The sequence below is a fragment of the Mus caroli genome, unplaced genomic scaffold (assembly GCF_978045245.1).
Source record: "Mus caroli unplaced genomic scaffold, Mus_caroli_1 scaffold_16, whole genome shotgun sequence".
NCBI lineage: Eukaryota > Metazoa > Chordata > Mammalia > Rodentia > Muridae > Mus > Mus caroli.
The window spans coordinates 23849224-23871113 of record NW_028227271.1 but is presented as its reverse complement, the minus strand read 5'-3'; the positions used below and the strand labels follow the sequence as shown (position 1 = coordinate 23871113).

The window sequence follows — 21890 nt, the reverse complement described above, 5'->3', positions numbered from 1 at the left end:
TCCATCCTCTTTCCTCCACAATCCATCCTCCCCTTCTTTCTTCCCTCCCTCCCTCTCCTTCCCTCCCTCCCTCCTTTCCTTTTTCCTCCTCTTCCTTGGGAGAGTCTCCTCAACCCTGACCGTCTGCTGCTGTCAGTGGTAGCAACTGCTGTTCCTGTGCTGGGGTGGGGACACTTCAGATCACAGCTGGGGTCACAACTGGGTGGTGTCAAAGCAGAGTGAGGTCAGGGATTCCCATGCTCAGAGACAATTAGTCTAGAGGCTTCAACTGGGTCTAAGAGTTTACAGGTAGGATTTAAGGCTAGGCGACAGGATAGCTGGACACTTCAATAATCCATATTTTGAAAAATTTATGTTCCAGATGTGTGAACTTGGCAGCTGGGATGTTGCCTGCCTGTGGTCCAGGGACCTGGGACTTTGGGCTGTGATCACAGAGCTGAGACTGAAGTTTCCTAGTAGACTGGGTGGGTGGGAGCCAAGAGATTGCTGTTATCAACGGGGGACTCTGCCTGCGGGACTTGGGGGACCTCAGAGTAGGCGTCACGTGCTTAGAGACAGCCTCTCTTGGAGAGTTGGTTTTTATTGGCTGTCGAGGATCTGATCTGCTTTCCTAGTCGGAAACATCTCCCTCCCACAGTCGGTGGGGTTAGACAGTGTCAGGCAGTGTCTAACCTAGTCCTCTTCAGCGGGAGGAAATTAGGGTAGTGTTTAAAGTGGTGCTCCTTATTGGGTATGTAGTACTGAACTTAGTTCTCCTTGGTGGGAGGGCACTTGGTGGGGGATGTTTAACCTAGCTCTCATCAGTGCTAACTTAACACTCCTCCTTAACAGCCCTGCTTGGATCTCAGGCTGTTGAGGGTCTGGACATTGTTGCTTATGTAGGATGTCGGTTATTCCTGACCTTGGGCAGGAAATGCTGGTCTGTCCCTTGGTTACCGTGACTACAAAATATAACCCTTTGCATGTGTCATCTTTGCAGATGGTGGCTCACCTCCCCACTAAACATCGAACATGAGGGTGAAGGCCTGCAGTGTCAGGCCAGGCAGGTGGGAACTACTCCCTCATAACCAGTCCCAGGCAGGGCAGGGCAACGGGGCCAGCCCCGGACAGTCCATCCCGAGCACACATCCCTGGCTCCTGGAGCCCTGGCCCAGGGTTCTCTGGACCTGGGTGCTCCTGATTCAGCTTCTTGCGCAGCTTAGAGGAAGCAAGGCCTGAGTCACTCACTGTCTGACTCACAGTGAGCCACCAGGTGGTGGGGACCCTCGTAGGCGGGGATCCCGCTCACCCAAGCGTCAGCCCACTCCTGGCCCGGGCCTGGACCACTTGCTAGCAACTGGGAGGCCTCTGGGTTTGTGATGCCAGGAGAAAGATTGGGCCATTTGGCTCACGGGGAGAGAGGTTTGGCTTGTGGAAGTCGCTGGCTACCTGAGTCACACAGCCTGGGACTGGTTCTCCTGCTCATTGCTGGGCAACCGTGGCCAGTGTCATAACCCCTTCGGTTCCCCTGTGGGTAGTGTCCCCTTCCCTACTGAAGGCCAGAGTCAGAGGGGAGGGGGATGTAGCAGTGGCGTGCCACAAATGGGAAGGGCTGATGTTGAGAGTCTCGGGGTGAACGGGCTCTCATGCGTGCACGCATGGCTCTGTGAACACTTTGCCTGCAGGAGATTCAATAAGATGCCAGGTGACAGGTCCTTTAGATGGAACATCACACCTTCAGAGGACATTGTTCCCAGGGAAAATCTGATTCAGTCTCTGTGATTCACATGAATCAGCATGAGTCTGGCTGCTCATGGCCCAGCCAATGGCAGGGCAGACATTAATTGACCACGGCATCTGCCACCTGCCCCCCTCCCCAAGCCATGACAAATAGGGGTGCCCCTGTTTTACCCCTACTGGACTTTCAAAGCCCCTCTTAGGGATAAGTGATTACATCTGCTCACCTTTATTGCCTATTCCGGAAACCCACATTTTTGTCTCTGCGATAGGGCCATGACAGGATTAGAGTTGGTTCCTGCCAGGCCTCCAGTGTATATCCATATGCCATTGGCTGGCTGGAGGGTTCTATCTGGAGCATTACCTTCAGCCATTCTAGTCATCCTTGGAGACAGGTGTTTTCATAACCCCATTTTACAGATGAGGACAATGAGGCTCCGAGAAGTTGAGTTACTTTTATCCAGTCAGGTTACATAGCCAATATGGAGCAAAGCTGGCACGAACCCGCCACTTCTGTTACCCTCTCCCTCTCCGCCCACCCCCCAGCTTTATCCAGAACTCCCGGATAAAGAACTGCCTGAACCCAGTTCTCCACACCCTGCCTTGGGGGCCAGAAGTTTGCTTGGCAGTTCCAGGCAGTAGGGTAGATCAACGTTCCCCAGGTTCTTGGTGTATATTCTCAGAAACTTTCTGGCTGTGGCTAGCTGGGTATCCCATTGAGGCTGGAGGCCCCTCCCCTTCCTGTGTCTCCTGGGCCAGTGACAGCTAGTATGGAGGAGAGCAAGCACAGTGAGGAAGGAGACGCAGAGAAGGCTTCTTCTTTACTTGGGCTCAGGCAGACACCACCATTGCTAGGTGACCTTGGATAAGTCCCCTCCCTCTGAGACCATTCGATCTCTTCCTGCTGGGGCTGATGAAGTGGCCAATGGCCGGCTCTGGTTTTTGCCCTGGTTGAGATGGTCCATCTCTGGGTAGGAATGGGGCAGGTTTTGCTGTGGTCACAGCACAGCCCTGGAGGCTTATGCTGCTTATGAGAGAGAGACTCAGAGTATCTATCCATAGAGTATAGGAATGATGGGGCCAAGGTCAGCCACTGAGTGCCAGGTGTCTCGGGTCACACAGTGTCTCGGGTCATGTTATGGCTCTAAGAGCGAGAACCATGAGACCTACCAGAAGAAGGTGCTTGGGGACCTTGGTGACAAGCGACAGATCCTAGAGTGTGTTTCAGGGTCTAGAGGGTGGGGGGATGGTGGGAATGCTGCAGCCTTTGGTGCTGGTGTTGGGCACAGGTGACTCCGAGGTAATGCCACGGTGTCTGAATCTTGGTGTCTGACTGAAGGGAGACCTGAGCTTGGCTCGATGCCTGAGTGGTCTTGGGTGAGACCCTCCCTTCTCTTGCCAAGCCTCTGCTTGTGTGCCTGTGTAATGGGGCCATGGTGGGGAACACTGGGATGGAATGAGAGTTCTGGGGCCAGCCCTGGGCAAACCGCTGAGTGCTGAGTATTGCTGTACACACCCTGGAGAGGCCGGGAGAGCTCACAGGGCCTGCAGCAGCTGGCTAGCTGGGTACTGGTCTATGGTGATGGGCTCAGGAACCCAGGGGAGACAGGTGGGAAGTCTGCTGCCCCAGGGAAAGAGAGAGCATAGTGTGTGTGTGGCTGGGGCACAGGGTGGGATGGAGACCTAGGAGAGAGTGTGATTCGCTCAAGGCTACCTGTTGAATGTGAAGAGGTGGCACCTCTTACATATAATTATTATATACTACATATTATAACGTATTATATAGTACAAGCAGGTTGCTTAGTTAGAGCTCAGCACCATGGACCCTCTGTCCAGGCTTCCTGGCTCAGCTCCTTCTGAGTAGGAGGGGCTCCCTAAAGGGAGCTGTCCCCTCCTCCTCCAGTCCTGGCCTAATGGGACAGTCCAGACGGTGGCGGGTACTGCTGGGAAGAGCACCACATGCCCGGGAAATTGTCCGTTTCCTCCATCTGGTGTGGAGAAAGTTGTTTTTCTCAGAGATAAAAGTCAGAGTCAAGTACCATCCCCCAAGATGCAACTGGAGGCCGGAGCAGAGGCTGCACGCCAACTGGTGGTCATCAGGGTCCCAAGAGCCTGTTAGAGGAGCCTGACTAGCCTAGGGAGGTCTGTGTTGGAGAGAGATCTGTGATTTGAGAACTGCTGGTGTGGAGGCTGCCTGTGATGGAGTCCTAGGGTACTGGTGAAGCTTAACTGCAGGAAGGGGTTTTTCCCACTGGGTTTTGCTACATGAGTAGGAGTTTTCTGAACCGTTGAAATAGTGTGTTCCTGATAGAGGAATAGTGGGAATTTGTGGGGCAGGGGCTGGAGAGCAAGGTCTGACATAACAGGGCAGGGCCTGTGCTTGTCACACTGGAAGGTGGGGTTGGGAGGTGACAGGTGACCAGCAGGGATGGACCACGGGCATGCCCACTTTTCCTCGTCTATCTTTTAATTATTAGTTAATGTATTTGATATGTGTGTGCACGTGTACATGTGCATGTGCCCTGGCATGTGTGTGGAGGGCTTCTGAGGGAGAAATGGAGCCTGCAGCCAGCCAGGAGGTTCCTGCAGTGACATTGCTTGACCGCATCGGCTGTTCATCCCATGAGATTGGAACTTGCTGGCTCGGAATGGAGCTGCCCCATGGCCACCAGGCAAGTCCAGGCACTCAGGGTGTCTACAGAGCTGCTGGTCAAATGTAAGAGACAACTGAGTCCCAGCCCGTTTGAAGCAGAGTAGAGGGAGATCTGGGAAGAGGAATCCTGGGGCAACAGGGATGAGATCATGAGGTCAGCTCCTCCTGACTTACGAGCCCAGCAGAGTCTTACTGTGTGGAACAGGAGGAGGCCGGGATGCTGTTGCTATGTAGGACCACCCAGCCTGGAGGTGAGGGTGACAGGAGGTGACAAGGGGAGGCACACATGAACATGCTGTGGACTGGCTAGGGACTTGAAGGTGATTGGATTCTAGTTTGCGCTTAGGTTCTGTCTGGGAGCCTCTAAGCTGACTCTGACCTGCCGTCTATCCTCAGACCATCAGGATTCTGTCGGGAGACAAATGGCTCCATTTGTTTTCCCTCAGTAAGGAATCAATAGTCTTTTTAATCAGTCAGAATGTCTTCTGCGAATCCCCCTTCAAGTTGCTGAGGGGGCAGCCTGTCTTTTGCAGCGCCATTGTGATGGCTAGGAGCTGTGTGGTACTAGGTGGACACCTTAACCTCTCTGGGCTTGGTGTCTGTGTAGGGGTGAAGCTGCAGTGGGAAAGGTTCTTAGACCTACCTGGATCACTGGTGGTGATGAGACCTGATTGTCTGTCCTACATGTCTGTTTTCTGGAGGGTACAAGTATGGTGACCCTGAGGGCAAATAACTCTTTCTCTGGGCATCAGTTTCTGGACCCATACAATTGGGAGCTGGAGATTGCTCTCAGGCTATTTTGCCCACAGGGGACATTTGACAATGTCTGGAGGCACACCTCCTCTATGCATACAGCAGCCCATTTGGAGAACTGCCTGTCCCCAGATCACTGGGGGTGAGGGTAGGAAGCCCAGGTCTTGGTGGGGAGAAGGACAGGAACAGTGTGAACTGGGTCTGGCAGAGCCTGGTGATAGGTCTCATATAGGTGGGAGGACTAAGCTGAGTCCCAAGCAAAGGGTTTCCTATACCACCCAGGCCTCATTCCCTGGTGGAACTGCCATTGCCTTCAATGTCATACGTCTAGTACTTCCAGGAATCCACCTATCTGTCCTCTGTCCACACACCTACCTAGTAATTCATCATCTGTCCATTCAACCACTCACCCAACTACTCATCTATTCATCCATTTGTCCATCTGTCCATCCATCTGTCTATCTGTCCATCCATCATCCATCCATCCATCCATCCATCCACCCACCCATCTACCCATCCACCCACCCCATCCATCCACCCACCCATCTACCCATCCACCCACCCCATCCATCCATCCATCCATCCATCATCTACCCATCCATCCACCCACCCATCCACCCACCCATCTACCCACCCATCTACCCACCCATCTACCCATCCATCCATCCATCCATCCATCCATCCATCCACCCACCCACCCACACACCCACCCACCTATCATCCATCTGCCTACACATCTGTCATGATTCATTTCCCCACTCACATATCTACCCATTTATCTACCCACCCACCCATCCTTCTACTCACCCACCCACCATCCATATATTCATATACTCATCCAATCACAGGCCCATCTCTCCATTTGTCTATCCATCATCCATCCGTTCATCCACCCACCCATCCACTTACCTGTCCTCCATCTCTCCATCCATTCACCTGCTCCCCCACAGCCACCCACAGCCTCTCACATGAGTGCAACATCTAAATAGATGCTTCTGCTTAACCTTCTACCCGTCTCTCACGTTTCCTCCATGAGGAGGCCCCTCCCTTCCTCCTACCCACACTTGCTTCAGGCCTTCCACTCATCTGATGGTTCATATCTGGTGAATGCTAGTTGGCCATGCCTGTCACCATCAGTTATTCTCCCCACAGACCCTTTTCAGAGTCTTTGATAGGCAATGTATCACTTCCCTTCTGCTAGTTAGAGATCTTCTTGTGTTCAAACTCCATATTCTGTTGATGCCTATTCCTTTTCCAGGCCTGGACCCATATTGATGCACAGGGCTTTTGATGGAGTACCTCTTGGCAGGCAGGGTGAGGTAGCAGAGGTTGTATGGACAGTGGTGAAGACAAATGACCCTGAATACCCAGCCAAGTGTTAAGGACTGAGAAGCAGAGGATGAAGGTAATGATGGGGCGGTAGGGCATACAAGATTGTGGTTTTGGAAGAGCTGCTGGGCCTTATGTGGATGATGCATTTTAGAAGGCCAGGCTGAAGGAGGGGGGTTACCCAGAGACTCCTAAGTGGGGTGTGAGGAGTGGGAAGGGAGGATGGCTCTGGTGATGTAATGGACATATTTTCAGGGTCACTAAGTGGAAGGAGGCTCAGAGGGCTGTGGACAGGTCCCTGTGGTGAAAGGAGGCTTCAGAGGCGGCAAGGCTGGTGGAAAGGTGGAGAGACAAAGGAATGTGGTGTGCACAGAGGACAGAGTATGACATGTCCTCCTTCATGTGTGATGAACTTGGGGTTGACAGAGATCTTTGGTGCAGAATCTGGGGTTCTTGCTTGGCTGAGAACGAGCACAGTCTTGGGATAACCTTGGATTCTACCCCACAGAAGGTTGTCAGCACTGAGGTCAGGGAGAGGACACAGGGCCCAGGGCTGGCACCTGAAAAGACCCAGTATTGGAAGATTAGAGTACAGGAAGTGGGAGGACCAGACTGGGGACTTGGGGGTGACTCCTCTGGCCTAGGGGTTCCTAGAACAGAGGGCTTGTGAGCTCTTTTGGGGACAAATCGAGTTTCATGGACCTGTGGCTGAAATTTAGCATTTCTTTTTATAAAGAGTGAAGATTAAATAAAACAAACAGTGGAATTGCCCCCTCTACTCCACCCCCTCACCCTGCACAGCAATGGTTCCTGTCACTTGGGAGAAGAGTTGTCAGTGTTTCCTGTCACACCGGGGACACTGCAGGGCTCTTGGGTTAGCAGGCACATTCTTTGTGGTGACAGACTGACACATAATCGCCGACCTACCACTGGGCCTTGCTACTTATTGTGCTGATAACAAAACATGTGTATTTAATCAATAAACATATTTTCTTGGTATGGTGGTTCATACCTTCAGTCCAGTCCCTGGAATGCTGAGGCAGGAGGATTTCAAGCTTGGGGCCAGGAGCTAGGCACTTTTAATCCCAGCACTCAGGAGGCAGAGGCAGAGGCAGAGGCAGAGGCAGAGGCAGAGGCAGAGGCAGAGGCAGAGGCAGAGGCAGAGGCAGAGGCAGAGGCAGAGGCAGAGGCAGAGGCAGAGGCAGAGGCAGAGGCAGAGGCAGAGGCAGAGGCAGAGGCAGAGGCAGAGGCAGAGGCAGAGGCAGAGGCAGAGGCAGAGGCAGAGGCAGGTGGATCTCTATAGGTTCACAACTAGCCTGCTCTATGTAGGGAGTTCTAGGACAGTCAGAGCTACAGACAGAGAGTCTTGTCCCAGAAACAAAAACAAAAATCAGAAAACAAAACAAGAACTGTTAAAAGTGTGGGGCTAGCCTGGTCTAACAAGTAAGACCCTATTACAATATATATCTATACCTATATCTATATCTTGATATTTTTGATAATTATTTTAGTATAACAGGTTCACTTTCTATTCCTAAGTTTTTAGAAAATTTACATTAAAAACTGTTGTTAGAACTGGGTGTGGAGGTGCACACTTTTCATTTCAGTACTTGGGAGGCAGAGGCAGCTGGATCTCTGTGAGTTCAAGGCCAGCCTGGTCTACAAAGAGAGTTCTAGGACAGCCAGGGCTATACAGAGAAACCCTGTTTTGAAAAACCGAAAACCAACCAACCAAAAATAAAACGAAAGATCCACCATCACCACCACCACCACAGTAACAACAAAAGCAAACTGTTCTGGGCTGGTGAGATAGTTTAACCTACAAGGTACCTGCTGCCAAGCCTGGGGACCTAAGTGCAATCCTTAGGACCCACACTGGTGGAAGGAGAGAAGGCACTCCTCTAGGTTGTCCTCTGACCCCCACACATAGGCCATGCCACACACATATGAATAAACAAGTAAAAGAAAAAATCCATTATTTCTGTGTTTAAGACAGAAAAGATAAAGAACTTGTGCTCTCAAAGGAGTAGGTCAGGCCCATTGCTACTGGCTGGGAGCAAGGGAGAGATGGTTGTGAGCATACCGTGTGTGTGTGTGTGTGTGTGTGTATGTGTGTATATGTACACATATATGTATGTGTATATGTGTGTATGTATGTGTGTGTACATATGTGTGTGTATGTGTGTATATGTATGTGTGTATGCATGTATATGTATGTATGTGTGTATATGTATGTATGTGTGTATATGTGTGTGTGTATATGTACATATGTGCATGTATATGTGTATGTATGCACGTGTATGTATGCATGTATATGTATGTGTGCATGTGTATGTATGTATGTATGTATGTATGTATGTATGTGTGTATGCATGTATATGTATGTTTGTGTATGTCTGTGTGTATGTGTGTATATATGTGTGTGTATATGTGTGTATATGTACATATGAGTGTGTGTGTATGTGTGTATATGTATGTATGTGTGTGCATGTGTGTATATATGTGTGTGTATGTGTGTATATGTACATATGAGTGTGTGTGTGTATGTGTGTGTTGCTGTGGGAACACACAGGTGAATATGAACAGGCATGTGTTCTGGGGCAGACATGGTAAAGGACAGGTCACCGGAGGAGGAGCAGCATTGCCTCCCTCTGTCTCTACTGGGTTTCTGGCATCAGGAACCAAGTGTCCTCCGCTCTGGTTTCTAAGCACCAGTCACAGAGGGACGCCTCAGCAGAGGATGGTTGTGAGAATAACGAGCCATGGATGTAGTAGATGTGACAAAGGAGAAGAGACGGGCGTTCAGGATGGGAAACTGCGTTGCAGACCCACCCCTCCCCAGCTCCCGTGGTGCTTCCTCAGAGCCACTGCTGACATCCTGGGTGGCTGTCCCAGGGAAGACTTCCAAGCTTGAAGGATGAGATGACCATCCTTGTTCTGTCACAAGGAGCACAGGGTGGATAGGATGGGGCACCCAAGGCTAGTGGAACCTAGCAGATGCGTTCACACTTAGCTGCTGAATGTCACAGTGACATCTCCTGCTCTGTAGGTGTGGTTTCTTCGAGGTAGGCTCCTGAGGCCATGTTTGTCTCTGCGCAGCTGTGGCCCTGATGTCTGCCCCACCCTTTCTTCCCTAGTAGCCACGTAGCATATCCTGCAAGTCTTCTTGGTCAGAGCCTCTCTCCTGTGGGCCACGGATCCTGGGTTCTTTTCCAGACTGGCATCTTTGTCTGCTCACTGTTGCCTCCTGCTCTCTGGCTGACTGTGCCACGCATCATTGCTTGCTGGGCATAGGGGAATCAGAGACTGGACACATCCACTGCATTTTCATGGGTGGGGACTCTGAGAGGGGATCGGGGATGGAAAGGGAGGGAGGCCAATAGAGAGAGAAGAGGATAGAGCAGACTTGTCATTATCTTAAGGGACTTCAGGGCTTGTATGCAGAGCCAACCAGGCATGGCTGTCTGTCCTTCAGGACACTTCCTGTCACTGGGGACATGCAAGCTGAGTGGAACCGGCAGCCTGTATGTCAGTTGGCTTCCTGGAGCAGCTTTCTGCACAAGCTCAACTGCTGTGCCGTTTGTACTGCTGGGCCAGTTGTACAGTCTCTAGATCTTCTCTTCTGTGACTGGAAAGTAAGTATGCCCGTCTCCCTGGGGCACAGTGGGGATGGTGAGGCACGGCAGGTCTACAAACACAACCAGAAGAGGGATTGCATGGGGCCAATCCTAGCTGGTAACTTCCTTTGCTGGGACTGCCCAGAAGTCACTGAGCAGAGGTACAAGGGCTGCTGGGAAAATCTCACTGGATGCCAGAGCCAGCGAGTACCCTAGCACGAAGCTCCTGTGTTTTCTTCATTTATTTTTGAAGGATGGTTTTATATATCCTGCCTGGCCTCGAACTCACTATGTAGTCAATGACGTACTTCCTTGTGGTCTTCCTCCTGCTGGGACTGCAGGGGTCTATGCTGCTGATAGACTCCAGGACTTTGAGTATGCTAGGCTATCACTCTACCACCTGAGCCCTAGCCCCCTGTTTGTTTAAGGTTTATTTATTTTTATTTTGTGTATATGAGTGTACCATCTGCATGTATGTCTATGTACCACATTTGTACTTGATAGCCACATAGGCCAGGAGAGGGCATTGGATCCCCTAGGACTGCAGTTGCTGTGAGCTTCCACGTGGGATCTGGGAACAGAACCCTGGTCCTCTGGAAGTGCAGCCATTGCTCTTAACGGAGCCTTCTCTCCAGTCCCAGCTGGTGTTTAAATGGTTGTTTTTTTTTTTTTTTTTAATTTTCCCTTGGAGAAATTGTCCTTTTTGTTCTCCCCTTCCTTCCTTCCTTCCTTCCTTCCTTCCTTCCTTCCTTCCTTCCTTCCTTCCTTCCTTCCTTCCTTCCTCCCTCCCTCCCTCCCTCCCTCCCTCCCTCCCTCCCTCCCTTCTCTCTCTCTCTCTCTCTCTCTCTCTCTCTCTCTCTCTCTCTCTCTCTCTTTTTCTTTTTGAGATGGAGTCTCAAACTTGAGATCTTCCTGCCTCAGCTTCCTGAGAGCTAGGATTGCAGCTGTGTGTGTCCTCGCCCAGCTTCTATTTTACTTTCTGTTGACAGGTGAGCTCACACGCTACAGGGTCTAGACTGTCGTTTCCCACAACTTGTCTTCTATGGCCACCACTGGGATTGAGACTGTCTCAGTCTTTGGAGGTGACCTGATCCTCTTCATCTGCAGAGATTTCCCCGCCTCACTGCTGTTCTGCGCCCCTTTGCCTCCTTTTGAACTTTACAGCCTGGGACTCACATGATCTCAGTGTTTGTCTTTTTCACCCAACAGAGATCCCTCCATCCTCTTGTGCATATTAGTTGCTCATCCTTTTTCCTGGTTGTGTAGTATGCCACCGTAGAAGTATCCAAAGAAAATTCTCAGCCTTGACATTGTTGACAGTTGGGGCTGACTGTTTCTTTGTGACAGGGATTGTCCTGTGCAATGTCTCTGGATGTCACTGCTTGCCTCCCAAGCCTGAGTCTATGTCCAACTGCAGTAGACATTGTTAAGCAACTCTTTGGGATGACTGTTGCCCATAAAGATTAGTTGAAGGGATTAATAGGTGAACGAATGAATGAATGAATGAATGGTCTTTATTCTTAGGCATTTAAATATGGCAGCCACTGTGGAACAGGTTCACACTCTGGGGACCTCCAGGGAACAAAGTGAACTTTCTTTACCTCAGTACACTAATACACATGTGAGGTACATAGCAGGCGTTCCAGAGATGCTTAATAACCTGGCTTCAGGGAAACAGAGCTGGCTCAAGATCTGAGGTGCCGGGGTGGTGGTGGTAGTGGTGGTGGGCGGCTGAGCTCTTCGCTGTCCTGGAGACAGAGCAAGAGCTACACAGGGAGACTGTCTGCTGTGCCTGCTCCACATCATGGAGGACTTGGCCCCAGCCGCCTTCTTCCACTTGACATATTTAGACAACTGAGTAGAACCCTGGGAAATGGATAGATTTCAGGTTTGACAAAATAAAAACAAATGTGGCCACCCCCGCCTAGCCCGGCCGGGCGTCCCTCCTCAGCCTCCCTTCCCCGGTTCCCCCACCCCACCCCAAGTACCGAAGTCTCTCATCAGCAATGCAGGAAGGAGGGTGGTGGTCGCCATGGTAACCATGCAGGCCTCTGGCAGCTCTCTGAGAGGAGGCTGCCCTTGCTGGACCTGCTTGGGAGAGTGGCACTGTCCCTCTACCCAGTCACCCTTCTGCTTGGGCCTGGCAGATGTGTGCGTGTGTCCTTGTGTGGTGGTGGAGTCTCTGAGTCCACCCACCTTGACCCACTGCGTCTAGCCTCCTTAGGCCTCAGTGCCAGGCTGTGGAGTTGCATATTGATTCAGCTTGATCTTTTATGGCTGAGGTGGCAAACACAGTCCTGGCTTTCTCCCCTAAAGCTAGCTGCCAGTCAAGAAGGGCAAAGCAGGGTCCCTTACACACTCAACATCTGGGAGCCCCAGGTCTGAGGTGCTGAGCCCAGTATGGTCACGGGGTAGTTGAGAACACAGGACCAGGAACCAGCAAGAAGCGATACAGATTCTGCCGTGTCACTTGGCACAATGCTGGCTGCCTCAGTTCTCTTCTCTGTTCAGTGGCAGCAGCAGCAGCATCTGCCAGGGATACCAGATACTTTGTCCCAAGCTTGGGCTTCTGTAGGCTGCCTGCTGCTTTTCCTGTCTTTGTTTCTGAGACAGGGTCTCTGTAGTTCAGGTGTCCTCTTACTAGTGATCCCCCTGCTGTAGGCTCCTTAGCGCTGAAGTGGCTGAAGTTCCATTACACCCAGCCAGGCTGAGCCTCTTCGAAAGGCTGTAAGGACACAGCTGCCACTCAAAGGGCTTGTAAAGACACCTTGAGCCTCCACTGGAGGCCATAGCAGGCAAGGAGAGAGAACACCTGTGTGTGAGAGAACCTGGCTTTGTTGTTAGGCTCCTCCTACTGAGCCTGTTGTGCTGGCTCTGAACACTGGGACCTCCTAGCCCCTTACTGCACGCGTGGTGGTAACATTCCAGTTTTGTTTAAGGTAGGATGTTTGAAGGCCAGGCTGGCCTCAAACTCACATTCTGCCTCTGCCTCCTGAGAGCAGGGTCACAGGCCCTCTTGGCTTGACGTTTGGTTAGGAAGCTCCTTGGCAGATATTCTCTGTCACCTGGGAAGTGTTTGTAATCGGCGGGTATTCACAAGACACCTGGTATACAGCAGGTACCCCATATGTGCTCATTCATCCTCTGTGAGGCCTTGAGGACTTTTGGAAGCAATGGGAATGGGGAAAGCTGAGAGGGGTCCAGGATTCTGGAGGATTCCCCCGCCCCCCAGCTCTGGCTGATGATGGTTTGAGGGTGTTGGAAGGTCCCTGTCACTCACTAGGGTGCTGGCTTGAGTGTCTTCTCTCGAGCCTGCTGAAAAGCCAGCTTTGCTACTAAGGCAAGTGCATTGATCAGATTTGCCCTGCGGGGTCCTCAGGGTGGCTGCCATTCTGGGGCTGTTCAGGGCGACAGGTAGTGCCTGGAGAGGCTGGAAGCTGTTCTGACTCAGGGATCCCCAAATGGTCAGGGTGTTATGAGTATTGTCTCTGTTCCAGCCTCTCCCTGTCCTTGGCTAAGTCTCTGTTCCCATTACCCATCATGCAGCGGGGCCGTGGATCCCATGCTGTGTCAGGATTGGAGGGGCTGCTCTGCTTTCACTCCTACAGGACTGAGAGTCTTTCAGTGTGGCAAGTGGTTGGGTCTCAGTTGCACATCCCTTTTCATGTATGTGAGTACACTGCCACTGTCTTCAGACACACCAGAAGAGGGCATTGGATCCCTGTTACAGATGGTTGTGCGCCACTATGTGGTTGCTGGGAATTGGACTCAGGACCTCTGGAAGAGCAGTCAGTGTTCTTAACCACTGAGCCATCTCTCCAGCCCTCAATTACACATCCTTAAATGCCTCTGGTCCAGGGCTTTGTTTCTGGCTGAGGGGCAACGGGGAGATATCGATCACTCTATTTTCTTGTGGAGACAACATTCAGACCCCACCTGTTTTATTACCAGACTTCCTCATCTACCTTTTTGGGGTCTCCATCTTCCCTTCCATTTTTCCAGAATTCAGCCCAGCCTGTTTGAACTCTAAGCTCCTTGGTGCATATGAGGTGGGAAAGCGGGTATTGGACTAGGCCACCAAGCTGCCCAAGGCTCTGACTGCTCTGACAGCTCCTACCCTCGCTGCATGCATGGCCTGGTTTATCTCCCAGGACGCCTGAGGCCTTTCATCCCCGAGCCAGTGGGAATGTGTCAGGAGCCATGGGCAGCAGTGCCATGCTGGCCTGACTTCTGAGTCTTGGAGCTCTTGGATGGGACCCAGGTCCTGCCATCTGGGATTTCCCCTTGTGCCTGAGGCCAGCAAGAGCTGAGGGGCCCAGGGGCTGGACCTGCTCTGCCTTCAGGGCCTCTGTGCCATGTTCAGGGTGACTGAGCTACAGAGAAAGCAGTTGGCGCTTTGGAGTTGCTCAGCCTGAGAGGCAGTGTGACTTTGTAGAAGTCATGGTGGCTCTCCAGACCCACTTCTTTGTCTCTCTCTCTCTCTCTGATGGATGGTGGCGACAGTTAAGGTCATGTCCCTAGGGTGCCTGGCATGAAGCAGTTATAGTGGCTGCCAAGTTCATCATTGTGGTATGTGCTAGACCGGGTGGGTGGAAGACTGGGCACCAGCCTGAGAGGGCCGGAAGGTGGAAGCTTTTGACTGGGTGGCATGCAAGTGAGATTGTGAGTACCGGGTAGGCAGGGTTTGCCTCAGAGGGAAGGTAAAGCCATGGAGTGGGTATGCTTGCACATAGTGAGAAGCTTAGTGCATGCTGAGCAAGCAGGAGATTCAGGCAGTGAACTCACTGAGATCACTGTCACCTTGGGGCGACAGGCTGAGTGGGGATGGGGAACCATGGAAGGCTCATAGTGTAGCTGAGGATGTCTTCATGTGTCTCTCACTCTTAGTTTTTTTTGACACAGGATTTCTTTGTGTAGTCCTGGCTGCCCCTGTAGACCAGGCTGGCCTTGAACTCAGATCCTTCTGCCTCTGCTGGGACTTTCAACTCTTGATCCTCCTGCCTCTGCCTCCCAAGTGCTGCTGGGCAGGACTGTAAGAATTGACTGCCCTGCCACCACGCTTGGCTTTATGTGGTACTCGGTTCTGGGATTGCGACCAACTGAGCCGCACCCCTGACTCCACCCCACTTCTGCTTGTTTTGGTTTGAGTTGTGCTGACAAGGTATTACTGGGTAGCTCTGGTTGGCCTCGAACCTCCTGCCTCAGCCTCCCCAGTGCTGGGATTGCAGGTGTGTACTGTTACAGGTGTGTAAATCTGTTCCCCTTTGTATCGAATTTAGTTCTATCAAGGAGTCTGAGGATTCAGTGCTGAAATCACACAGGGCCCACTGGAGAGTCAGGAGCCAGAGCTGCAGCCCCAGGGAGGCAGGGGCAGTATTGCAGACACAGGACCAAGGGCCGGGAGGGGACACTGGCCAAGGAACCCAGCAGGTCTGATGTAGACAGATCCCAGCCACATGATCTAAAGAGGGGCCTTGACTTTCCCCACCTGTGAATGGGCCCATCAGGTGCACTTGGGCCTGGGTCTCCCGGAAGGACAGAGGCAGCAGAAACTGGGCTATGAGAGGGAGGTAGTGAATGGGGGAAGAGGGGAGGGAATCAAGGGGAATGGGGATGCTCGCTGGTAATTAGAACGTTTGAACTTCAAAAAAGTTAATTAATGACACAGCTACTGCTGGAGCAAGGCTAGGGCTCAAAGGGGGCCTGGCAGCGACTGAAATTAATTACAGGCTATGGCGGGAGAGTGGCAGCCAGGCCAGGGACAGGAAGGAGCAGGGCAGGGACAGAGGCCATGGAAGTCAGCTTTCAAGGTGAGCAAGGTCTGGGGAGCAGAGGGGGCTGTTGCCATGGAAACTAGGTCAGTTCTCTTAGCAGGCAGGAGGGGCCCAGTCCACTGTGGTTGGCATCTGGCTGTGGTGGGCTGGTGTGGCTTCACTGAGCTGGGATAGAACTGGTGTGGCTGGGGGGTTGGGGAGGCCTTGAGATAAACTCATGTATTCACTCAGCAAGTCTTGGTTGAGCATCTCCATGCTGTTCTGGTTGGAGTTGAGTGCTTGTAGATCCCAGGGACCCAGACTCTGCTCAAAAGTGGGCAGAGATGATGAGCATTAGATGAGAGAGAGTCAGGCTGGAGGGTTGCTGGGGGAGGGGCTTGTGGGGCTGAATGGCCTGAGACCAGACAGGAAAAGCAGGCCACCATGGGCTGGGAGGGAGGCAGTCAGGGGAAGGAGAAGAGGGTAGGTCATGCTGGCCAGCTTTGTGGAGGGCTTCTGAACTTAAGCCAGGAGAAGCTGGGAGCCACAGTAGGCACTCTGAGAAGAGGGGTTGGGACAGCCTCTGTGGACCTGTGAGGTGCCCCTTAGCTCCAGTGAGGAGCTGCTGTGAACTTGCTTGAGACCCCAGAGCCACTCACTGCAGGGAATTGAGTTCATAGGCAGGCCCTGGTCTCTGGCACTGCTGGCTGCTCTGACAGCACATAGCAGCTCTGTACCCAGATGCTAAATGCTGGAGTCAGGGACAGGAATGTGGGTACAGCTGGTGGCAGGGGCTGTCAGTCTGCTTCCTGGTAGATGAGAAACTACTAGAAGAGAGTGAGTCATCAGACAGGCTCCTTCATCTGGCAGTTCACCCCTGAGTCTGACCTCAGATATTTATGCTGTTGTGTGGTTTCACTTTTTTTTTTTTTTTACCGTATGCACTTTTTTGGGGGGTACAGATCTCCTTAGCCCCGAGGACTTGTGTATAAGAGGAGAGGCCATTTGGGGGATATGAGCAGGCAGTTCTCTTCTGTCTGGGCTGTAGGATCCCCTTATCCTGCTGGTGGCCTGTGGCTGATCTGAAGGACTGATCTCTAGATGCCCTGGCTCCAGGCTGCAGGATTCTGCTGGGGCAGAACCTAGGAAGCCAGCTCTCTGGGTTGGGCTGATTTTGGAGCAGCGGTCAGAGGGTGGCTGTGAGCTTCAGCCCCACAGAGATAGGCAGATCAGGAGAATGTGTCCAGGGGGGTCTCAGAAGTGCAGACCCATTCCTTGGATGGGAAGCATGAAGCCACCGCAGAGGGATGGGAGAGGGAGAAGAGAAGGCCGGCATCAGAGCTGTTGAGTCTGGGGACCCTTTCTGGGAGCCACTCCTTCCTGGGTGGGACCTGGAGGCATCCTCCAGTGGATGCTTCAGTGGTTTAATTTAGTTCGGTTCGCTGCAGGGTATGGCATGGGTTGCACCTGTGTGGCGGGCCAGCTGCACGGTCTCTGAAAGCTTGGACCTGGGTCACTGAGAGGTCCACAGGGGTGGGGGTGGAGTTGGGGGTAGGGGGCAGAAACAGTCTGCATGTCTGTTCCTGGGGTGTCACATTCAGGAGTATGGTGCCCCAGGCTGCGCTGCCACCACCAGTTCTTCCTTGACTCGGTATACGTGGTTCGAGTGTGTGAGCATGCTGGTCATCCTGCTGAACTGTGTGACCCTGGGCATGTACCAGCCGTGTGACGACATGGAGTGCCTCTCAGACCGCTGCAAGATCCTGCAGGTGAGCCTCTCCGTCGTCCCCTCCCTCCCTCCCAGCCGGGTGTCCTCTTCCAAGCTCAGGGGTCTACTGTAGCTTAGCCCCTCAGCTTTTCTGACGAATTGCCCCTCCTGCCATCTTTGTTTTCCCAGTTGAGGCTCCTCACCCCATCCCATTCACACAGCGAAGGCAGTGGCTACATTTCTGTGCCCGCAGCCAGCCTCGGCTCCCTGGTACCTCCTCCCCTGTGGTCTCTTGCATTTCTCCCATTATTCTCCCAGGTGGGCCCCGACGTGGCATCTGCATGGTTATAGGCACGGTGTGAGGTGCCACAGAGTAGGGCTCTGGGGACGCATCCATTTTACAGAAGTAGAATATTTGATGCCTGTCCCTGGGAGCCGGACCCAAGTTTCATTTTAATCCTGGCACAGAGTTGCTGTGTGACCCAGGGCAAGTGACTTGGCTTCTCTGGTCTTGTTTTCTTAGCTGTAAAGTGGGCTACCCCATGTGTGCCATTGTGAGAGAGATCATGAGGGAGCCTGGTGCTCAGTTCCAGGGTCCTCATTGTTGCCAGAGCTAAAGCCATGAGCAGAATGGGCTGTGGAACCCTGGGCAACATCACCCCTTCCCTGGGCCCTGGTCTTTTCTCTGAATGGACAAGGGACTCTGAGGTTCTCTTCCTGTCCCATGTTTGACCTCATTGTGGCTCTGACTTCCACTCTTGCTCCAGAGTTCACCCTGTCCTATCCTGTCTTCTTCCTGCTCGACAGGTCTTTGATGACTTCATCTTCATCTTCTTCGCCATGGAGATGGTGCTTAAGATGGTGGCCCTGGGCATTTTTGGCAAGAAGTGCTACCTCGGGGACACATGGAACCGCTTGGACTTCTTCATTGTCATGGCAGGGTAGGGAACGACCTGGTTTTTGTTGCATGCCAGCTTCCGTATGGCTAGCCAAGGGGCTTCTGGGAGATGGTGGTGATGCTGTGTGAGAATGGAGGGCCTCTGGCCAGGGGTCGGAGAGACAACGCTCCCTGTAGATGGTCCTAGAAGACAGCTGTCCCTTCCGGTGGCCGCTGTAAGCATCTGTTGTGCGGTGGGCAGCTTAGACTGAGTGTTTTATGCTGATTAATTGCACGCCTTTGGGAAAGTCAGTTAACTTTGAGAAGCCTCCATTTCCCCATCTGTAAAAAGAAGTAAAGACGTCACCCTGGTCAAAATGAGCATCATGAAGTGTTTGCTGTCATCAGCAGCAGCTGCAGTACTGCCGCCACCACCATTATCATCATTGTCACTGTCACATAACCATAACCATTGTCACTGTCACCATCATAACCATTGTCACTGTCACCATAACCATAACCATTGTCACTGTCACCACATAACCATTGTCACTGTCACCACCACCGCCATAACCATTGTTACTATTGTCATTGCCATCATCACCATCATCATTATTATGATCACTACCACGATCACCACCACCATCATGTTCAACATCATAATATAGTCATATATTTTCACCACAATCACCCTCACCATCATAACCATTATCATCTTCACCGCCACTGCCGTTATCATCATCACCACAATAGCCATCACCACCATCATTGCCACCATTATCATCATCACCACACCATCATTACTATTAGCTTTATCATCATCATCACCACCACCACCACCACCGTGGCCATCACCATTATCATGGTCACTCGGCAAGTCAGAAATGGAGGGCAGACATAAGCCCCATTTCTGGTCATCTCTAAGGAAGCCCAGATGGTTTTAGGTGGGAGGATCAGTTCACCCCGAAATTTAAGACCAGCCTGGGTCATAAACGAGACTTGATTCAAAAGAGAACAAAGCCACACGCCACAGCCAGAGAAGCCAGGAGAGACTTGGTTCCGCTTTGCCCATTTGGAGCATCATGCCAGGCTTCCTTCCTGCTTCCCTGGAGTCTATCCAGCAGCCAGGGACACAGAGGGCTCTGTGGAGCATGGATGCTACCCTGGGGCCAAGTGAGAAGGGGAACCATATGCAGGTCAGACCTCACCATCTAGGACAGTGTCCCGCAGCTCTGCTGGGGTGCCATGAAGTCTGTCCACAAGTGGACCAGGGCTCTGGCCAGCATATTGTGTTTGCCCAAGAGCATTTAACCAAGTAGTCTAATGGAACCAGACTGGGGACATGGGACTTGAGTTCTGTCCTGACGAGGTAACACATGGGAGGTAAAAGACACACCGCACTAACCATGTCTAGCCGTGGCTCAGCAGGGCAGGAGTTAGGAGAGAAGGCGGCTGGTGGCCATGAATGGGTGTGTGCCCATCAGTGTGTGGGGAAGCATATGTCTGTGTTTGTTCTTGAGTATTTGGCCATCCATTAGAGGCAGCAAAGCCACCTGCGAATGGCCAAGAGGGAACTAGAGACACCGCTGAGAACCCAAGGCTGCTGAGTTCTTGGGCTCTGTCCTGAAATGTGACAGTTTGTCCTGTTGCTCTGCTTCCTAGCACTGTTCAGGCTCCCAGCCCCCTTGTCCTTAGGGATTTGGACCCTGCCTGGAGGCAGGAGGATTTCAGATGGTTTCTTGGGTCTCAGGTCGATGCCTTTGTCAGGCCCGTTCTCATTTTGGGCTGGCTGGAGAATACCCTTAAGTAGAGTTTCAAAGAAAAGGTTTTGGATAGTATCATTTTTTAATCTTGGCTGTGCAAACTCGTCCTTTGATCTTGAAATGGGAAGGACAGTGTGTGTCTGCTCTTTTATAGGACTCTGATTTTACTCCTTTAGAGCCGGTGACATTGTGCCATGTGAATTGTTCACATGGGGCCTCGGGGGACCAGTACCACCCTGCCCCCTTCTCTTGGAAGCTGACAGCTTTGTCTAGCCAGGAAGCTGGTTGTCTTCCTCCTTGTCTCCAGAATTTGGATTTTCTCCCAGGTGCCTAGAACTTGTAGCTCCAGTTTCAAGCTCTCTGTGGGCTCAGAGCGTTTGTCCAACTTCTTTGGTTTTCCAGTTCATTTTCCTGCTCTGTCCTGCTCAGATTCCTGTCAGCTGGATCCTCCCTCTTCTCTCTCTCTCTCTCTCTCTCTCCCTCTCTCCCTCCCTCCCTCCCTCCCTTCCCCCCCCTCCTCTCTTGTTTCTGCATCTGTCCTGGGTTCACCTGGAACGGGGAGGGAGTTCTAGTCTTGGCTTTGTGAGTCACCCCTGGGCTCTCAGCAGGGTCCTCTCTCTCTCTCTTCACTGTCTCTGCTAGAACGGTCCTCTCCTCTGTCGTTCTCATCCCCTGGACGCCTTTTTGCTCTTGTGTTTTTCTGGGTTTCAGGACAGTTTGTGCCTGTTGGTGTTTTATGGATACAATGTTCACCCTCTTCTCCCTGGGAATATTAATGATGTCTCCCTAAAGTCCCTGATTCTGGAAGGAACCTCAGATCAGCACTGTCATTTTCAATTAAAAAAAAAACCCAACAAATATGAATAAAAGTAGCCCTTGTGTAAATCTTAGCATGACCGTGCACTGCTGGTTATTATGCTAAATGGGGGGCCAGTGAGATGGTATAGAAGAGGGCCCGGGGGGGACCACTAGAGCTGAGTGTCAGCCTGGTGAGGGCCTCCTGTAAAGACACCACAGGTTGGTGATGGCCAGAAGCCTTTCCTGTTGGGCAGAAGTGGCATCTGTCTCTGCCTGGTAAAAATCTACAAATTAGCTTGCAACTTGCCGGTGTCTACACCTTTTAATTAACAGGAAAAAGTAAATCAAACAACAGGATTGTCCCCTAGATACCGAAACACTGCCGGGCAAGTCTGTTAGCTCGTGCTAACAGGGCCTTGGCTGGCCCTGAATGCAGAGCTCGCCTGCCTCTGACTTCCCAGGTGCATGCCACATCGGGCAATTTCACCCCTCTAATTTGTCTCAGGGATGCCATTTCTTTGGGTCTACCCTTCCCACCGCAAGGCTCTCCCGCTCCTGCCCCTGAGACTTCAAGCTCAGCTCTGTTTTTTTGTTCTGCTCCTGTCTGCCGGCACACCAGGGTCTCCAAGCTGGAGCCGGGGAAGACTGCCAGTCTCAGCACCCAATGTCCCATGGCAGGCTCTTCTGGCCACAACCCTCAGTATCAGGGAAGGCTGACACAGGGCTGGTATGGAAAGCCCATATCCAGAGCCTTATCATATGAACTGAGTAGGTCGGGGGGCAGGGCCCATACTGTCACTCTCATCGGGAACCCTGATGATGATGCAGCCCATCCATCAGCTACATGGGAGACTTTCTCCCAGAGTCATGAATACCTACAGGTCTAGCCCTGTACTAGATGCAGAACCAAACCTACTCTGTCT

At 52.1% G+C, this 21890-nt stretch overlaps 1 protein-coding gene across 3 annotated transcripts in view; it reads left to right on the top strand.

The window, feature by feature from the left end:
• The window catches only part of Cacna1i (calcium voltage-gated channel subunit alpha1 I), a 110447-nt gene that overhangs the window by 15688 nt on the left and 72869 nt on the right, over positions 1-21890 (top strand). For 2 of the 3 annotated variants that reach the window (XM_021182805.2, XM_085831343.1), the window contains exons 1-2: positions 17484-17590; positions 18337-18470. In XM_021182805.2, the coding sequence (XP_021038464.2) occupies positions 17498-17590; positions 18337-18470 (227 nt within the window). In that variant the 5' untranslated portion in view covers positions 17484-17497. Of the gene's footprint in view, positions 1-17478; positions 17591-18336; positions 18471-21890 lie in introns of those variants that run through there. The other variant, XM_029470056.1, reaches the window with a different exon arrangement.